Here is a 21,000-nt window from a genome sequence, read left to right as displayed (position 1 = left end):
AAAGAAAGCACCAATTTTGATGGGATTTTAATATTAAAGCCATACTATGGCAGTCTCTATGTCTACAATTCTATGTCATACATTCTGCAAATCTAGGTTTGGTGTACAGATTTGCAAACAGAACTAAATGGCACAGCAATCCATCTGGGGCTTCTGGAGTGGGGACATGAAAATTTCTGAACTTTCAGTGCACTGGTTATACATTGTACGAAAGAGGTTTTATGGCAGAATTTTGGAGCACCAAAAAAAAATCACTCAGCATGTCTTTAAGAAAAAAAACAAAACTATTCTTATCAGTAAAAAAAATGTCTCAAATTGTAGCACCAAAGTGACCTGACATTTTTACTGAATATAAAGCATAATTTGTATTGCTAAACAATAGCAGTGCAGGCTGAGAGAACTTTGCATAACTTAATTTTTAAAGATATTTCCCTCTCAGTACGGTGCTTTGGGAGCCAGGCAAGCAGTGGGGCAGGCTGGAGAAGCTGGCAGGTCTAGCAGGGACACAGCGAGTACAGCAGGCCAACAGGCACATTTTGACCTCCTTGGGCACAGAGCAAAAGAAAACTTACCTCACACAGGAGGATGGGCGAGGGGACACAAAGATGCTCACGGCCATCCTGGGGACTCAGAGTGAGACGTCAGTGAGGCAAAAGCAAAACTTAAACACTCTCACATCCACTCAGGAAGGTAACATCCAGAATCAGGAACACAAACAGATGCCAACTTAGGCATGACTTAGGCAGTAACAGTTGTTCAGAATAAAATCAAGCTCAGTGATGCTTACAGGTCTCCTCTGGGATGCTGCTGAAGTTGAGAGCGCTCAAATGCAGGAGGCGAGGTAGCGGTGAGACTGGGAGCTGAGGCATCCAGGGCAGTTTGCACGGGGTCTCCACCAAGTTCCTGGGAAATGAAGAGATCCTGACTGTCTAGAGAAGGTTCTTGGAAGGAGTCAGCTGGAGACCACATTTGTCCTCCCTTAGTCTACTGGCTGTACCAAAGCGTAGATGAAGGCTGCTGGCAACTACTCAAACCCCTTCCAGTTCTTCACAGAGCACACACGGGAGACTTGAGAATTGCCAGCGTTGTGCTTTCTGCTTCACGCTCAGTCGCAGGCCGTCTTCAAGTGCTGACCCCTCGCGGCACGGCGTCCTGCAGGAGGCACCGCCACCGTGCCCTGCAATGTCCCGCTGGTGCTGGGCTGGGACACCGCCATCCCCATCCCCTGCGGCTCCCCACAGCAAAGCCGCATGCCGAAGGAGTGATGAATAGCACAAGCGCAAAATACACAGCGCACAAGGTACAAACAGTAATTTAAGACAAAATCACCAAATAAGTGTGGTAATGTTTACAGCAGTTGTGCAATGTTAAACACTTTGGGAAATAAGAAAATCTCTCATGACTACCTAAAACTATTAAATCAACACCATTAATCAAAATGTTTTGCAATCTTATTTCTAATGTATTATTCAGTGACTTACTGATCAAGAATAGACCCTGAAGACATGTTGCCATGCATGAAACAAAAATAGCACATCTGGCAATCTTTAGCAATTTCACAATATGGTACAATTATATTCCAAGTTGTGTAAATAAAAGAGTGCTTTTAGGCAGAAGAAAAAAAAAAAAGAAAAAAAAAGGTTATTTTTCCTCCAACGGAAAAGACATTCTCACACACAGCAGCATTTTCCTGTTTTTTAACATATAATGGCAACCTTTAGACTTCTAAAAGCCCTAAACTATTCATATTTAAGTTCCTAAACTACTCAGGTGGAAAAAAATATGCATTCTTTCCAATGCTGTAAGAAAATATATTGTATCTAATGCAGAGCTCTAATCAGATGTACAGAGTATTTTTAAACAATTTCAAAAATACATAATTTGGACTAGAGACTAAAATCAAGTTTCCCCAGTCTCCACCATGACTGCAAACTCTACCATCCCTTTTAGGACATTCAGAAATCATCTAGGAAAGGTCTGCTGAAGGATCTGGAGATTCAAGCAAAGCCATCAGGGATACAGCTGCAAGACAAACAGATGCATTACCTAAATTCCTATTTCCCCTACTCCCTGTCCCTTCCCCTGCCTTCTCTTCAAATGGCTGTGTTCTTACAAATTCCTCTGGAGAACATGAACCTGGGACAGCCAAGATGTTCAACAGCATGTGAAATATTTGCCAAATTACACATTCACAGAGCAGCTATGACAGGCTGCAGCTCTGCCTACAGGACCTTTTTCAAGGAGAACTTCAGATCGGTCCAACTGGGAGATTATCCTAAGAATTGCATCAGTGGTACAGCACCAAACTGGATGAACATGGAAAGGGAACAGGTTTAGTGCATCTCATGCGGTTATTTTAATCTCTGAGCAGCTCTGCACCACACTACAATCCATGCTGAGCAGCTGTGCTTTGAGTCACAAGCAGCTAACCTCCTAATGGCCAGGCAGAGAACGTGTATAATTTAGAGGCTAAGGTCTTCAGGACAGCTGCTACTGGATCCAGCGCTCCTAAACAGGTCCCAGCGATCACGGCTGCTCCAGAGCTTCCTGGCCAGCTCAGCCAGACACTAGCAGGCTGCAGGGCCCCGGGGTCCAGGTGGAAGCTGGTCAGCAGCAGCTCTTCCTCCCCCTTCCTTTTCCAGTCCTGACCTCTGTCCTGATGTCCGTGCCACAGCGGACATCATCTTTTTTGTCAAAAACTCAAAACAGAAAACAATCAACTAAATGAAGTTTCTGCTATTGCACTGCAGCAGAGTAGTAACACAAGCTGTTAGTGTTGGCATTGGACTCTGGTGCTGGCTTCCAAACCCATCAGTTCAGAAGAAACAAAGTGGCCTCAAAGAAGAGCAAAAATATATACCAAAATATTTCCCTTCCTCTTTTCTTTTTGCTGCATTCCCCATCCTCCCTGTTTTTATCCATCACTAAACATTTTAGAAAAGTTAGTGAAATAATTGTCTTTTGTCTCTTCGCTCTCTCTGCACCTTCCTTCTAAGCTATTCTTGATGATGTTAGTACTGGGAAAACAAAGAGAAACCTTTACATTGTGTTCAATAACAATGAATGCCAAGAATAAAGAAAAGGGAAAGCCAGAGCTTTGCCCTGAACCCTGACCAGCAGGGCAGCCTGCTCACACATCTGCCCTTCAGGATCCTTTATAGCCATGTTCCTTAATATGGATTTTTTTTTCTCCTTTAAGTTACAGAAAACAGTTACTGCTTTTTCTTACATTTAAACAATTGAACGTATTTCCCTTATAATATATTTTCAAATACTTGATTTCATTCAGAAAGGTATTAGTTGAAGGCTGATTCTCCTAATTTTCTGGATTACTGTGTACCTTATGAACTAGTACAGCAGTATCTGACTTCTTGAATATAAATAAATCTGTGCATTCCATTCACCTAAAAAGGTTTTAATGTCTTTAGGGATTTTCAAAGAGGTAAATATAGTGAAAAGTAATTATTTGTTCATTAAAAAAAAACAAACATGCAGACGATATTAAAAAAAGAGAGAGAAATATTGCCTGGTAATTAGTCTAGCTAGTACAAATCATCTTTCTTATCAATATGAATATGTCCAAGGAATTTTTGTTCTTAGGATTTGTTCTATATTCCACTTTCTTTCATCCTGCTGTGTACCTCTGTAGGTGATATGAGTGCCTTTTGTGACTGCACAGTTTGGGCAATGACAGTAAAGAGAAGAGCTGGCAAGTTACTTATAATGCAGTTTGTTAATTCCACTGGTATCTTAATCTTGTTCCATAAAGCCTCCCCACTCCTCTGACTCATTTTCCATCATATAAATACAGAACAATACATTTTTCATCTCAAAGTCTAGAGATGCTGCACCACCAGGACCCCAGAGTGAGCACAGATATCATTCTAGCAGTGTGGCGCTTTTTGCTGGAACCACAGGGGTAAATTTGAAGAGAGAGGGGAAAAAAAAAAAAAGCTTTAGAATTAAAGCTTTTACAGAGACTTTTTTGTTGTGTTAGCTTTTCCCACCAACTCACAGGTGTGTTATTGTACAGTCTGAACACATCACCAACTTCCTTCTCATAGAGGTCGAGGTTTTCTTTAGGCAGTCACTGAAAGCAGGCTGGTCTGAAAGCCCATAACCCTGTGACAAGTTTGCAAAGCTACCAGTGCCCATCCAGCCTCAGTTTTCAGTATCTGTAAAGACAGAGACTTAATATTCAGCATCACTAGGTGTTTTGAGATCAAGAGTTTAGAATGACAGTCATGTGAACTTTTCCCACGCATCTATAAACAGACAACATGCGAGGTCAAGAAAGCCCTGATTCCTGCACCTGGTAACAAGCCTAAGAAGTCTGAACCTTCAGGCTTGGGTTCAACAGTTATTGAGTCACCGCCTCCACCGAAGGAGGTGACTGAAGCCAACACCAACATTGCTGCTTTGGAGAAGAGATGGGAAACAAGTTCCCCAGCCCGTATGTATTGAGCCATGCTGGGCTCAAACACCGCCCTGCACCATAACCAAATGTAAGCATTGAGTTATGAGAACCTCCAGCCACCTGTCCCAGGGCTGCAGGTAGAGGTCTGTCACCTATAAACAGGCTTGTGAGGGGGCAAAAGCCCTCTCACAAGCTGGGTGGGGACAGATCACAAGGACCATCTCCCTAATTTGAAATACGGTCTGATAGCCCTGTGAGACACCAGTCTACAACTTGAGGAAGTCTTCAAGATCTTATTAGCAAGTCCTTAAAACAGTCTGCAACATGCTGAGGTGAACACAGGCAATTTCTCGTAGACAGACACATTCATCGAAAGAACCAGCAAGGAAGCAGCATGCAGGCCATTTTCTGTAGACCTGATACGACACCCCACTGACAGAGAAAGGTCCTCTCGGGTCACCGGCTTGGGCAGAAAGTGTTGTAGTTTAAATAGAAGAAAACTGGAAATAAATTCAGGGTAACACAGAAAAACCCTAATTATTGAAAACCAGTCCTGCACTTTGAAATATATAACCTGTTAATGCAAAAATATTGCGATGAAATCCATGACAAGTATATAAAAAGCAGATATGAAGGTTGCATCTGCCCTTAGAAATGTTTATTTTCTTACACATGGTAAAAACCCCAACTCGGAACAAGAGCAACCTCCTCTCGCACACGACACAGCAAGGACAGCTCTGCTGCTGAATGAGGCACGCAATGCCACCTGCAGCCTTACCGTGGAAATTCATGCACGGGCAATCAGATAAAAAACAAATTGCTTTCTGCCCCAGAGATCCTCACGGTGCACGTCACTTTATTGTTTCCCAGTCACTCTTGGTATTTCACACCACGAGCCCTTGGTAATTAACACGCAGCCGAGCTGAAGCGGGTGGGCACGAAGAAGAGCTGCTGGAGAGGCCTGGGCCCCCGGGCTGGCGGGGGCTGCAGGAACTGGGTGGGAAGAGCCTGCAGAAGCTCCTGCCTTCTGGCAGGGATGTGCCCTGCCCTGGACCTTCCCAACACTTCTCCTCAGTGAAATTTAATCCTGCCTAATGGCAAATTTTCCATATCCATGTGTTCTACTCTTAAACCAGGATCTGCAGAGTGGAAATACATGTTGATATACATTTAACTCCCATATTAAGATGTCTGTACCAGGCACCAAACTATTACTCTTTTAAAGAGAGGGTGGTTGTAGGCGGGCTGGCCTAAATTAGCATCTTGACAAAGCAGCTATGTGTTAAAGACCAGAGAGCCTGCATGGCCAAGTGAGGCACCAATGGACAGACGCAGTGGCTTGGTTACCTGCCACCGCTGGCAAGGGACAGCCAACACGAGAACAGCCATTCAGGAGGCGTGTGGTGATGTGCCAGAGGATGAAGTGACACTACATGTGGGCTGCTGGACCAACCACTTCTCTCTGGGGACTTAGATGAGCACACCCTGAGCAGAGCCCTTTCACAAGTCCCGGCTGTGTGAATCCTAGCCTGATCCTTACACAGCAGTGGAAATGAAACTTTTACCACTTCAGCAAGATCCTGGACTGATCACTAAACTTAGAACTTCCTCTGGTTTGCTTTATTTTGTTAATCACACCAGCTGATAGTTGCAGTGCCTACTGGTTACTTGCTACGGTGCCCCCATTTTACATTTCTTTCCTCAGTGATGAGTCCAAGACCTCAATTATAATGTCCAAGTATTACATAGGACTGAAACGAAAGAAGAAAAGATGCAAGCTGAGCAAGGAGTAGCCTAAAAGTTGCTTTGGAAACAGAATCTCACTCAGCGAAGGACCCCCCCCACCGAGGCAGCAGAGGTAGCAGCAGCCAAAGCCTTCCCCGCGGCCCGCAGGCCTCCCTCCAGCTCAAGGCCTCCTGCAGCACAGTGGGCCCGACACAACCCCATCTCCTGCGGCCCAGCTCTTTCGCCTACATACTCAGCAATACCCTTAAGAAAGTTTATTCTTGCCTAAATAAAGCTTTCAAATAATGTTAATTATTTGGAAAAGGGCTGTCCAGCAAGACCAGCAAGCAAATAACATTGGTGCTGTAAACTTTTGACTAACGTGAATTCCCCCAAATGTTTAGAGCAAAGGGCTCAGGCTAAAAATTAAGTAACTTTCTCTGGTACTGAAACACGTAACCAGAGGTTTTGCAACTACTAGTTCAAGTGTTAGGAAGACAGACAAGCCTCCACTCCATCTAAAAATTACAGCTTTCTCCCAAGTTTCCAGCATCCCAACCCGAACAGGTACAAGCTTTTGCTTCTCTAGAGCATAACTACTATTAATATCTCCCTTCTGTTGTTGACCAAAAGACATATACCCAAAAAACCCTTACTCCTTAGGTCAGGGTGGACACAGCGGAGCAGCCCCCCAGCCAAGAGGCCGCTACCCAGCCCAGGTGCTCAGGGGATGCTCGTGGGAGCCAACCCCCCTCCGGCAGCGCCCAGCCCCCCAGTCAGCACCAGACACCGACAGTCCCCAGGGCCAGCCCGGCCACACTCCCTTTGGGTGATCCCACAGGCTCTGCAGGCTCCCACCGCTGCTCTCCTCAGGTGCAGGTACCTGGGCCACGCACACATCACCTGCGGCAGGCACAGGCACTGTCCTGCGGGGTCTGCAGGCCCTCAGCCAAAAACATCTTCAGCATGGAGACGACAGCAAGGCAACAATGAACTGAAGAAGAGAAGTAACACAGCATGCGAATGGGCTTGAAAAACCAGAGTGGATTGCATCTCCACGGATAAGAGATTTAAAATGCTCATCCATCCATCTGCACACCACTCAGTCAACTCGTACTACCACTACTTGCATAGTAGCGAGTGTCTCTGCTGACATGGCACTAAGTGTCCCCTAAATGGGTCTCCTCGCACGCCATCACCCCCTCCCCCCCCAGCTGCAGTCTCCCAGCCCTCCCTCCCCAAGCCCATCTCCTTCAGTGCCCCCTCTAGGAATCTGACTTTTCAGGAGTCCTTCCCCTCACTGACAGCTGAGTCTGCCCTCCTGTATCTTAAGTATCAAATGCTCACAGAAACGGATGGTTTTAATTCTGTTAGCTACTCTACAATAGCAGATGAAGTGCAAATTACAACTGTAAATTATGTATTACTTTACATCTTTCTTATCTGTAACATCTCTCACTACTGTAACTATACATATAAAGGTATCGTTTGTTGAAGTAGTAGATTTGACAGCTGATTCAAAAAAGCTTGGATAAAGCACAAGTTTTACTGGAGAGAAAAGTGAAGTATATTATCAATAATTAAATCTAAAAATAGTGTAAATATATGTTTTTAAAATGGACCAAATCAACTTTACCACACAGTTCTGAATCTGACAGACCTGAGTATTGCACCGACTGTGTAATATACAGAGCTCCTGGAAGCATAAATCTTTTTCCTCCCTCTCAGTGGAACCAGGAATCTCACACCTTCCTGTGTCTGCTGGGCAAGAATCAATGATACCGATTTAACACAGAACAAAAGCTGCCCTACAAGCCGCTAAAATGAATTGCAGAAGCCAAAAGCTGAAGACAGACTTACAAAATTGCTGAAACGTAAGTATTTCCCCCAGCAATGACTTTGTATCCTGCGTCTCTCCTCGCCCCCGCCAAGCCAGCCCTAGGTACCACACAAGCCCACGTCACTCCTGTCCCCTGCCCGTCACAACACAGCTGCAGACGCGGCTTCCAACACAGCGACGTGCCCGCACGACCTGCAGCAGCTGCTGGGCGATCCAGGCCAGGAAGGCAGGACGCAGGCTGCGCAAGGGGAACAGGGAGAGCAGCTCCCCACGTGCCGGGGCTGCTTCATCCTGGTGCAGGCTCACCGAGCATCCAGACCCTCATCTGGCCAAAAGCAGGGGCTGGGTTTCCCACATGCCATTCACAAGTGTCTACAATTGCCTTCTTTCCACACCTCCCTAGTCTGAATTCTTACCCAACCTATCTAATGCAGATCTTCTACACTGGCTGCAGAGACGTTTTAAGCTGTATATCTTAGGCTGTAAGGTCCTCATTATCTCCTGGCAAAGCACCAGTTAACACATGATCCGCTTGCTCAGCAACACAGGGTGCTCAGCTCCCCAAAACCACCAATTCGCAGCTGCAGTGAGTTGCTGATCCATGCCACATGAGAAGCCCCTGTATGCCAGCCAAAACCTTCCCAAGATCTAAACTAATGCCAAGTCAAACCACAAACTCACTTAAGATGCCCCAGCCTATAAAGATCTGTAAGGTGATAAGGCTGTTTCCTCCAGACACCTCCTTTTGTCTTCATGGTTAACAGCTCCTGGGATACAAAAGACAGTGTCTGGAACATCTAAGACAATGTGAGAAGTTTCCTTTTCCCCAAACGTAGTCACAATTTAGTTTTTCCTGAGTTGGGAAAAAACAGCTTTTGCTTTTACAGCTAGCCTTTAAAATCCAAATTAGCTGCTCTCACAGCCGTGCTCTCTGCCCAAGGTTTCTGCAGCTCCCATGCCATCACAAAGCACTTGCACATCACTTTGCATTCAGGCAGTACGTACCTATGGGCAGGCGGAGGGTGATGTTGTTGCAGAAGTCTGTGTAGCAGCACTCGGTTTTTGTGATGTTTTTGGAACTGTGGCAGAAGACTTGAGCGTTCAGCTCCGGAAGGGAGACACAGGACTTGACCACTTCTTCCTTCCCGTTGGTCAGCATGACCGAAGCCCAGCACGCTCCCTCTGTTTGGCAGGTGAAGTTTGTGTGCTCGCACAGCTGGCACACACACTTGAGACCTGAAAAATACAATTCCATTTTCCATGAGAAGACTGGGGCCATCTCGCCAAGGCTGGCCCTTTGGTCAGGAGCACCCATGGGCGGCCAGGGCCGGGCACGACCAGCAGGAGCCCACACTGGCCAAGGGGCTTGGGGCGGCAGGAGGCACCCGACAGCAGACATCCCCAGCACCCACTGCTGAGCAGCATTTGAACCGTGTGCCCTCAGTCGCAGGAGAGCTTACAGCATCTCTCACACATGGTGGAGAAGACTGACACCCCTGAACAAACTTCTGGGGAAGCTGTCTTTTGCTTAAATGGGGAGACAGAGATTTGAGTCTTCAGCTCTCACAGACTTGGTGCAACATCTGTAAGTCTCATGACAAGCACATGTGCACACTGCTCAGTGTCAGAACGTATATTTAGCCACAGCATTAGGTACTGAATTTTAAATAATATCAACAGCCGCCATTTATGTGACTGTGGACTTCCCAAAAAAGCATCCATTTCTCATCTGTGCCAGCCAGGCACCTGCAGGCTTCCAACACGCAGCCTTGTGGAGAACCGGCTGGCTCGGAGCAATGGGACTGAGGAAGCACCAAGGCGCGACGGGACGCTCTGGCACACACCTCCCTACAGGCACACACAGGCAGCAGCGACGGCCTTTTCTCCCCCACGTCCTCTGAAACGATGCACTTTTTTCAGACGTGCAAATGGTTGCCCAATTTCTGTTTGTGCAAAAGTCAGGTGTCTGCTAAGTATTACATGCTTTTAACCATATCGTCATGTGCTTTTATCTGATTTTGTAAAACATTTAACCAGTAACTACTACATTTTCAGGCTTTATCAGCTCTTTCTTGGAAGAAGGGCAGTGAACCTAAGCCATATCATCTCAATGAAACACCAGATACTGACAGGTTTTTTGCCTTCCTTGTTTTCTTCACTTGCTCAATAAGAAAAAAATTTTACTTTCTTCATGACAAGTTTAGGAACCCATATTAGCAGTGATATGGTAAGCAACGCATCTTAACATTGGGCTGAATGCAGTTTCTACAGGAAACCCTTCCTTAACTGCACTTTATATGATTATTTTGTTTCTGGTAAAAGAAAAAAAAAAAGAAAAAAAACATTTTAGAGTACAGAGACTTGATCTCTTCTTTTGACTTAGTTCCTACCCTACCACAGGGTTCCCAAAATGCATTCTGCATGCCTTCACCAGGAAGGCCACCACCTTCACTCTGCAAGATCAAACACTTCTCTACCGACAGGAGATAAAGTCTACAAAAAAAAAAAAAAATCCATGCATCCATTCTGTTTCTTTGGGAACTAGGTGGAGGCATGGAACACGTTTTCTTTTACTTAAAGATAACAGACATCTCAGAAAGGAAAGTCATGAGATGACTAGAATCTAGAAGGGCCACCAGGAACAGACGGGCTTTCTCTGATTGCTAACTAGCGCTCAACGAGGCAGTGCAGGCTAACAGATGATGCATTTCTTATTATGTTGCATTTCCCTGTCCAAACTGGGAGCTAAATCAGACTCTGCCATTGCCCCAAGCTGGCAGCCGACAAAAGATTAATTTCCATGAGAGTGCCCCAGCCCTCCATGCAATTTATCGTGTCCCACACCCATGTGTGAGGAAGAATGCGAGGTGACCTACAGCTGCAGCAGGACTAACGGGGACTCGCAGCTCAAGCAGCCTCTTCGGGTGAGCCAAGAAGCCCTGACAGATGTCAGTATGAATCCAATTTTTGTTTCTGTAACACTATTTGTTTTCTTTACAACAATCTTCATCCTATGCTACCCTTCTGAAATAACAGCTTGTAGTGTTTATCTTCATCTCGGGCCCGCAACAAACTTCCTTGGCACCATATGTTCATGTTTATCCTGGATGCAGGATATGCCAGGAACCGTATCACTGCATGTCTGTTTCAGTGTTCTCTGCGCAGGGGAGTGAGCGCAATCACCCAGCAACAGGAACAGGTGAATCTTCGGTACAGACATAGTCCTGGAAGAGATGCCAGGAGCAAGACTCATCAGATCCAAAGAAAAAAGAGACCTGGCAGAAGAGAAACAGACATCGTCATCAATGCTGCAAAATAAAAGGATTACTTGAGGAAATGAAAATAAATGACTGTTGCAAGTGTCTTCAGTGATTCAGATATGCCATTATGCTCTTTTCCCCCACCTTCTCATGGGCTAAAAATAAAATAGGAAATGGTCTTTCCAATGTCATCCACAGTAGATAACTGCTTTATCTATATCCTGACATTTTGTGGATTGCTTGAAAGGAGAGCTAATCAAAACTGTCACTGCAGTTCCTGAACAGCTCCAAGGGCATTCCGCTGAGCACCATGAACACAGGATGAGAAAAGAGTGTGTAAGAGGCTCTGCAACCCCACTCTGACCAAGCTAAGATTGTCTCTTATTTCCCGAATAAAGGGTCTTTATTTCTTCCCCCTCGAGCCTGTCTGCAACCAGGGGTGGCTGGAAGTCACAAGTGCAGACTGGTCTGACGGTCAGCTCGCTTGCAGGAAAAGCAGAGTGCCACCACAAGATCAGTATTTCCTACTGCTGTATTCAGAGACTGCCCGAAAGAAAGAGTCTAAGCCCATTTTTCCTATTTGTTCTGAATATTTTGCTTGAAACTGACTTGTCCAATTTACTGCCCACAACTGAAAGTTCATGAACCTATGGAAATAAGGGCTATTCCCCACAGAGCTGCTTCTGCAAGAAGCCATTATATCAAGTAGAACAAAAAGAAAAAGCTTTTTGGTAAATATTGTCAGTACAGCCCAACCACAATGTCATTGCTTCTGAAAGTGAAAGGAGATGACAAGCTGGGAGGAGCAGGGAAAGGAGCACAGGGAACTCGATACTCCCAGAGAATTTTTTTGCTCTCTGGAGACCACGAAGTCCTGGAGCCCAAGGCGGCTCTACCAGCACTCCTTCTCATTCAGAAATACCAAGGACACAGAAGTCATGAAAGATACACACGAAGTTTTGATGGGAACACTAAGTTCAATTTGGAAGAGGTGGAAGAGCACAGAGAGCAGAACTTGTCCACACCCAAAACATTACATCCTAAAAAAACATTACAACATGTGTGTGTCCTGCCACACGAGCACTGCTGTCTTTTTCAGCACTCCTTTGAAAAAAGCTGTGAACCACTGCTCTAGCAAGAGCAGTCTCCAGCCGGTGCTTCCCAGCCCACTTCCTTCCAGCTCTCTGTTCTGGTCCTGACTCTCAGCCCATGCCCATCCCCACCTCCCCGTCCCTTTTCCCCCTCTCAGGCAGCTGCAGGCCCCCACTGCCATCTCATCACAGGGACCTCGTCACGGGACTGCCTGCAGCTCCCCTTCGTGGCACCCTCTGATCGCCTCTGTTCCTCCCAAGAGGGCTCACGCTCACAATTCACGCCCCACCAGTTCTCAAAGACTCATCGAAGCATCCTCCCTGTCCACACATCTCTTCCTTCACAGTCTCCCAGCTCCTGCTTTATTACTTGCTCTCAGTCACGCTTTCTTTCCTACCAGGTTGCCAGCTGCAGCATTAGCCCCCCTCGACCTGTCAGTCCCCGTTTCATCAGGCCCAGTCCCATCACTCCCCACCACGCGAGGTCTGGCGCTCTCCCTGCGGGGCAGCGCAGCGATGTGCTGGCAGGCACCAGGGAGAGGTTTCCCTGCCCTCAGCAATGCCCTGCCGCTCTGCACCAGCCTGCAGGTCAGCTCCTCCAGCCAAGGCCCCTAAACCGAGGTGCCCCGGGACGGAGCAAGTCTGTGCTGACGGATGTCCAGGAGACACCCGGGTGAGAACTGGAGCAGCAGAGGGGTCAGCAAGAACAAAGGCTCCGCACATTTTTGTTACTGACTAGATGCAAAGGGGCTCTACCGAGGCTTGAAATCTGCACTGCCTGCCCCCTCCTGCCTGCAGTTCAGGTTTTCCTGGTGTTGTCTCTTCTGCCACTGCTCACCCGAGGTTAAATGCTGCCCAGTTTCAAGCCCTTGCTCAAACAACAACCAAACCAACTACATCTATTCGAAGACAAGATTAGAGTCTGAATTGTGGGCAAGATGATACTCTTTCCTCCTAGAAAATATACATAGATCTCTTTTAAATGTAATCCATCCAGAAGCAGGTATCCAACATGGAAAAAACGAACAGAAATTAAGTGTTTGGCAGACATTACAATAAGAAGTGCCTGTCAAGTTTAACAGTCTGAAATTATAGGAAAGTGATAACGTCGCTGATCTCTTGAACAGTCATCCATAACGTTTACAGAAGAAGGAATAAATATCTCAAAAACTGATACATCTAAAGAAAAGAAAGGAGAAAAAAAAAAAAAAACAGACATGCAAGATTTCCCAGATACCTGCCTGTGCTACTTTAGAGCTCAGGATAGAATACCCAAAGCAGATTCAAGTATCTGACCTCATTTCCAACATTTATGTACACCAAGAATCCACTGTTAACAGAGCAGAAAGATCACCTTAAAACATAACCACGGCAGTGCATGGCAGAGCATCCGCCATCAGCTCTCGCCATGTCTGTCACAGCCTTGTGCAGCCTCCTCAGCCTCCCCCCCGCCAACGCTCAGGGACAGGCGACTCGCCGGAACTCGTGACCTATCCATGCTGATCCACTCTGTTTGTGACAGCTTCCTCTATTATCCTTCTCTTTTTATGAGAAGAAAAAAATTTGTCCATATTCAGTTCTACAATCCAGTGGCTACATAAGTCAAGCTCTCTCACTACACATCCAGTTTCTGCCCTCCTTTCCCCCGCGGCTGTCCCAGAGGGGCTGGCAGGACGCTCGGCGCAGCCCCCACGGACCGGGGGCAGCAGACGACAGACCTGCCCTGCCCTGCCCATCGCACCCAGTGCTCGAGCCGACCTCGCTCCTGAGCTGCGCTTCCTCCTCCAAGTCCCCACCTGATGGTGCGGCCGCGCCAGCGCTGCCGAGAAGGCCTGGGGAAGGCGCGCGGCGCTGCTGGGGTGCCGCGCCAGCGAGAGGTAGGACAAGGGGGTGGCGAAGGAGTTAAAGGAAAAGGATCAAAGAGGCAGGAGGAGAATGCGTTCCTAACATTTCAAAATAAGGCACTCAACGCAGTAGCTAACGCGACTCCGTTATTTACTCAAGCGTGACAACATTTCCCTTAAAAGATTGCATTCTCGTGTTGAGAAATTAGGAGAAAGTGGACAACTGAAAGGCTTCCCGGCCTCGCAGAGCTATGCCAGGCATCCAGGCAGGGTTACCAGCGGCTACCGGGAGCTCCCCAGGGCCCCCCCAGACCAACGGTTCCCCCGCGCCCATGGGCAGGGATCCCGACAGCAGCACGTGCTGCTTCCTGCCCTCCGCAGAGAAGCGTGGTGCTTGTCCAGACCCACACCGACGGCAGGACAAACAAACAGCCTGGCAGGGAACAGTCAGGTTGGTTCACAGACCGCCAAGGACACAAGGAAAGAAACTTTTAGATATAGAGACCACACGGAACAGGTGCCCCCTCGTTTTAGAATTTTTAAGCCATCAGTAGTTTTTAAGGATTTTTTTCTCCTGTTGTTGCAATAGGAATTGAGGCTATCCAGTAATTTCTTGGATGTGACCCACTGTGAATCAAAGAATTATTTGCTCATCAGAGCAGAAAGTAACCTACATGACTTATATAAGAAAACAACATTTTTTTAATTTATTTTTAGTTTTCAGGGCAACCTTTAGAAAATGCACAGTACAGGCAAACACCCTGTGAACCTAACTTACGCAGCAGGAAGAACTGAACCAGCACTGGATTCCAAACAAATTAACACAAAGATGCACAAAAGGCTTTTTTCTCTCAAGTGTCAGCTTCAAATACATGAATCACTAGTTATCTGAGGAACAAGAGTGATGTTACATGTAAACAACAGATGGAAGAAAGAGTTTAGGCACCAGCTTAATGAAAGCAGCTAACAACTGAAACAAGTAGATAGATGTAGTGCAACTTCAAAAGTTAAATGGAAAAAATAGAGCATATATTTGGCATAAGCTGACTAATAGTGTGGGGCTAGAAGTATAAGCTAAGAACTACGGGGAAGATGGAACTTGCTACCTCCTCTGGACCACAGGCTTTACATTTAATACTGACTCTTTACTGTAAAGATTAATGCAGCATCAATCTTCCATTAAGTCATAATCTGTCCCTATCCACAAAAGTCAGCAGTTTCACATTGTGATTACAGGGCAGTAGAGCATTCAAAACGAAATTTGAAAACAAACATCAACTACGTGAAAAGAAACTTTGCTGCCATGAGGCAGAGCTGTTTCCATCTTTTAACCAGGGGTTATCCTGTTTATCTTGTAACAGCTAAGATAAAAGGTAGGGAGAAAAGCTGTCAGTTTTCACAGCAAGAGGCCGTTATCTCTGCAGAAATGTGCGGTGCTCAATGTGCTCCAGTGATCTGGAAAGGGGCACCGATAATGAAGCAGTAAGACCTGCTGAGGACAGAAAAATTACACCTGACCTCAGAGCATCACAAAGGAGCCTCACCGCGCCGAGCGACCCGCAGCCAGAGGAGAGTGAAACCAGAGGGGAGAGAACCGGGGCCGTACAGCAGCTCGCTGCTGCCACAGGGAAGGCTTGCCATCAGGAGGTGCCAGCAGACCCACCGCCACCGCCCAGCACACGGGGTCAGCCCCAGCTCCACTCCGAAGGGCACCCGGGAGCTGGGAAGGGGCACTGGGCAGGTGGCAAGGGGGACGAGGAATTTAGAAACTAGGCTCTTCTCTGTAGCTTCATAGAGAAACTTTGCGTTGTATTGAGAAGACGAATGGGATCAGCTGATCGTCATTTCTCATACCTCAAAAGCTCCTGGCACCACAGACATTCTTAACAGCAATTTTACAACGAGCAAGAAGCGCTCCTCCCTTTCATGCTCCCTTGCCCCTTCCCCAAGAGGTCTTATTGCCGACATTTGGGTGGCAGTGTTGGCCTAGTCAAAGAAGTCATTAGACAAATCCACCTCCACAGACAACAGTTTCACAGACACTGCTGTGCACAGCGGTACGGCACTTGCAGTCCTTGACCTGCGAGCCGTGAGGGCTGCGGCGTGCCAGCTGCGAGCGCGTCCCCTCCTCTCCTGCCGCGGCTGCTGCAGGAGCAGCGGTGGCCGGCTGCTGCCTTGGCCCGGCCTGCTGCGACCAACCGGATGCTTCCCACGCACCGCCGTGAGCTCCGGGTGGAGGAGAATTAACTTGCAAATATTGACCGAAATCTGCAAGTCTTTACACGCAGCTTGAAATGCTTATTTCCCTCCCAGAGCACTGCGCCTGCTCTTAAGGGCAGAGTTCTCCATTTCCTACAATAAGCTGCACTGATGGAAACGATAATGTGACGCTGTCAGTATATTTTCTTGAAACTATTTCTTCAGAAGAGGAAAATAGAGCCTTGAAAAAATGACAGTTCTTTAAAAAGTCTTGCTGTTTGGACTGCTATGAAATATATGGAAAAGCGCTCTTTCTGGAGAGAACTCTGGAAAAAAACATATTAGGAGCAATAGCAGATTAAAGGTCCATTATGTAAACATCCGGCAAAAAGGACTGCTATCAGACTAGAAAAAAAAAAAAAGAAAGCTGTTGGAAAAGGAAAAGTAATTTTTCCAGAACAGAGGAAAATGTCCTAGAATTAGGGACATTAAATAGTCCCACCGTTTTCATTTCTGAAAAATAGGTATGGAAGTGATTTTAGTAGTACATGCAAGTATCTTGATTTTCGAAGCAGGATACTGAGTGCTCAAGTCCTCACTCTAGAAAAGCTTAGCAACCATGACAAAACACAGTGGACAGAAACTGAGGGCAGGCATTAAAATTAATATCAGCTGGGCAGGGTGAGGGCAACCCAGTGAAATTATTTGTTGCTGCAATAAACTGTGAAATGACATTCACTCGCTTCTCAGTAGCTTCAAATGGACAAGGCATCCTTTGAAATGTCCTTTGTGAAACACCAGCTATGCGACACAACACTAAGGTAACTGGCGAGATGTGGTGCGATACAGCACAGACCAAAAGCCTCTGCTCAGCCTGCAAGGCGCCGAAGGGCGCTGCGGGGCCGGGGCGAGGCCGCGGGCGGTGCTGCGACAGCAGGCACTGGCAGCCCCAAAGGCTGAGGTGCCGTCCGTAACGGAGAGCTGGTGGCACCGAAAGGCAAACACAGCCAGTACGTGAAAACAGCTTGAAGAGGTATTTTGCATTCAGGAAGTCACACTGATTGCTTTCTATTGCCACACAGCTCCTCTCCAGTCAAATGCAGCCTGCCTTTTCACAAAGAGTAGATCTTGCTGGAGAATGAATGAACGTCCTTAGAAGTCTGACTTTTGAACATGAAAATTTAAATGTTTCAAAGTTGCTGCGAATAAGAAGAGCAAAGTATTTCAAAACAACATTTGGAATACTAGAATGTCTCTTTTACTTAACTGCCATTGGTTTTGCACAATTCCACGTCATTCTGACACGTTTGCTGTTAGAGAAGTAAATGGGATGTGAGTTCTGCACACACTGCTCTGATTACCTAGAATCAGCTTCCTGATAAAAATGGAATCAAGATAACCATCGACTTTTTAATGTACTTTATTTATTCTTGCCATCACCAAACTGAAGATGTACCAACAACAGGAAGATAAAAATGCTGACTGCATAAGAAAAGCATAACTTGCAAAGGCCATTTATTCTGGAAAGAAGTGCTTCAGAAGTTACATCCAGCAGCAAAAGTCAGCTACGTCTGCATGAAGTCTGAGCTGAGCACAGCCGTAGCTACATCCAGCCCTTCAGTGGGAAGGGAACAACCTGCACCTCTGGGAGGCACTGGGATTGCAGCATCACCAACAGCATTCAGGACAGCAGAGGTGTGCTAAAGGGACAAACACTGCCAACTGTACCAAGGCGACGTGCACATGCTCAGATTCATTGGCATATGTCCGAAGTTGTCAGTACGAGCTGTGTTCTTCCTCCCCAAAAGGTATTCATGACATCTAGTTTTAAGCATCTAACTTGGGCTCCAGTTAGGATGCTGCTCTCTGCATGATGAGCAGAGGCAGCGAAGGATAATTCAGAGCCTAATAGCTCTTGAGGTACGAGAGAGGAAATTACATTTTTTAGCTGGGATGGAGTTATTAATCAAGTGTCTCTTTGCTATCATCGGCTCGCTGCCCAACACTTTCATGTCACTGTTTGGTGAACTACCAGGTAGGTTACCAGAACCTCCTCAGCCAGGCGCGAGCTGAACACCTAGCCTACAAAAACCATCATGGAGAAGAGCCCCTACCCCTACACCCTCCAGTACCCAACACGGAGATGACTGTGATACTACCCCACCGCACCACTGGGGTTCGGCACGACATCCAAGACTCCCTTTTCCACAAATTACAGCTGACTTCTCAGTGCCATAACCCAAGAGACCTCGAGGGCCTCGGGCAGCACCCTGGCAGAGCCCCACACCAGCAGCCACGTCCTGCAGCTCAGTGCCCCCCCGATGTGCTGCACAGCACACACGGGGACCACACAGCCCTCGTTCCAGCAATGCTCCCCAAAATGACAAAATATCCCAGCCAGATTAAAGCTTAGAATAATCGTCTGCAAGCAACTGGTAAGGTTCTAAAGCCTACTCCACAGAAAGTAGAACCAAATTACACCCACTCACCCCACATATAGCCTTTTATCTAACGTGCTGCCAGAATTATCAGCAGTCACCCTGGTAGCTTGCAGAGTCAGGATTTATGCTCAAGAAGACCAAACTAGTTGACCATTAAGTACTTGTAGTTCTCATCTGTGCTACTTTATTAAAGCTTTTTTTATTATTAAAGATTTTAACTAAAAGCTACGAAAAAAGAGCTTCTGTAGCCCAGAGAAACAAGAAGAAAGCATCATATTGGTAATTTGTTACAGAGCAGTGAATTAAATCATTTAGTGGAGAAGTACAACTGCTTGCTGTTACAGGGCTTTTTCTGAGGACTTGCTTTTTTTGACACTTGACAACACGCGGGCTTTTTGATATTAGTGGTTAATAAGGAGTAAGCAAACCAAATTCTGCAGCTGGAATGAAGGTGTGTTTTGCAGAATGCAGCTGTCTGGACTTGTCAGTGAGACATCCACACGCATGTGCAGGTGCTGGTCTGCAGCTCTGTGGGTGGGCAAGCGCTATACCTACACGTGTTCGGGACTTCAGGCTTTACACAAAGTTTACGTTCTATAGGAAGCACTGGAATAAACAGACTGTGCTAAAAAATCAGTCTTAAGTTTCACAGGGCATTTGAGCAACTGCTTATCACAATGCAAGTACATTTTACAGGATGGGAAAGACAAGGATGCAACGGTTGTTTGTTTTTTTAGTACAGTACTACTCATGTAGTAAAAGTCCGTGTAGAATAGTTTTATGCTATTTTCATGCATTTATCGTTATCTAGCAGCTTTCAATAGCAATCTGTCTTGCTTCTCATTCTTAAGCAAATAAAAAGTTTGTGTTACACCTGGCCATAAGAAGCAGCTGCTTGTGTGTGCGCGCTCCCTGCTCTGCTTTCAGCTGTGCAAACCGATGTTGCTCCCAGAGTCAGGGCAAAGAGCCGTGCTTGCCCTTTCACACCTAACCGAAGGTACAGGCATCTTCGCTGTGCTACAGGGATAGTTCATGGCATGCGTACTTTGCTTTTGGGAAAAAATTAAAATTCATATAAGTGGGAAACAATCTCTCACAAACTGAGAATACGTCTAAAGAGGCTCCTAAGAAAAGTGAAACAAGGCAATTCAGTGCCAAGCGCTGCCCAAGTCCCACATGCCTGCACCGCGCAGAGTAACACATTTCTTTACTGCAGTCCACACCCTTGACTCTGGTTTATTTAGAAATGCTACAGCACACTGAGCGCTCCTGACTTGCCCCAAAACGATGCCGTGATGAGCACAGAAGAGAGTGCTAAACGTTTAACACAGCACAGATTGAGATGTAGGACAACAGTGTCAGGCGTACGGAGTTAAAATGTAAGAAAAGCAGCACCAGCAGAATGCAAATTTTGAGAGAAAGAATAGGGAAGCAAAAGTTTACCAGCACACACTTAGTAACGTATCTTGATCAGGCAGGTTTGTAGTGAAACGTGGGCAGTGCAGTGTCGATGCAGAGCTGAACACCTGATACAGCCCTGCTGGGGAGACCTGAACACCCTCCCTAGGTACGCGCAACTCCACCTGGTGCCCCTCTAAGGAACTGTGAAGAGGATGCCTGCCTGTCCAGGCCCATACACGTGCATACTAGCCCGGAGCTGGACTCTGAAAAGATAACTAACAGGGCGGGGAAAATGACGGACAAAACCGTTGTGACTTAAGAGATCAAAGCAACGCATGATCGCTGAATATGAACAACCAAAGCCAACGAGGTCTGTTAGCATGGTGGATGGTCACCAGAGGCAGGTGGAAGGGCATGGTGGAGCACTGGTGATGCTTCACTTCAGGTGTACCGGGGGAAAACAAGCGTAGCATGGACTGACTGTTTCTGTGGTTCACTTCCACACTTACATAAATAAATCCAGACAAAGAGAAGATGCGTCAGATTTCATGTCTCTTGGAAGAAACAAGGATTTACTAGATGTACCATACTACACACTAGACAGAACTACTCAAAACCTCAACAACCAAGCCTTGTTACTCCTCCCTTCCCAGAAGAAGGGACTGTACGAGTACTTTGACGTGGGAGCAGCAGCAGCCCTTCCCTTCAGCTGAGTGCTGTGACCACCTCTCTCTGCAACAGCATCACCAACATCTGCCGACTCCTGTGGCAGAAGCGTTGAG

At 46.6% G+C, this 21,000-nt stretch overlaps 1 protein-coding gene across 14 annotated transcripts in view; it reads right to left on the bottom strand.

Annotated features, from left to right (window-relative positions):
- Positions 1–21,000, bottom strand: part of ACVR1C (activin A receptor type 1C) — a 46,833-nt gene that overhangs the window by 20,323 nt on the left and 5,510 nt on the right. For 7 of the 14 annotated variants that reach the window (XR_014585982.1, XR_014585983.1, XR_014585984.1 and 4 more), the window contains 3 exons: positions 10,859–11,257; positions 9,729–9,925; positions 8,988–9,218 (listed from right to left, as the gene is read on the bottom strand). Coding sequence is in view for 6 of the 14 variants with exons in the window: in XM_083841712.1 (XP_083697838.1) it covers positions 8,988–9,218; positions 9,729–9,925; positions 10,859–10,992 (562 nt within the window). In the remaining 8 variants the exon portion in view is untranslated. Of the gene's footprint in view, positions 1–572; positions 7,355–8,987; positions 9,219–9,728; positions 9,926–10,858; positions 11,258–21,000 lie in introns of those variants that run through there. The other 7 variants (XM_083841714.1, XM_083841713.1, XM_083841718.1 and 4 more) reach the window with 6 other exon arrangements.

This window comes from Anser anser (genome assembly GCF_964211835.1).
Source record: "Anser anser genome assembly, chromosome: 6".
Classification (NCBI taxonomy): Eukaryota; Metazoa; Chordata; class Aves; order Anseriformes; family Anatidae; genus Anser; species Anser anser.
The sequence above is the reverse complement of the archived record's forward strand: the minus strand, read 5'-3'. Positions and strand labels throughout refer to the sequence as shown.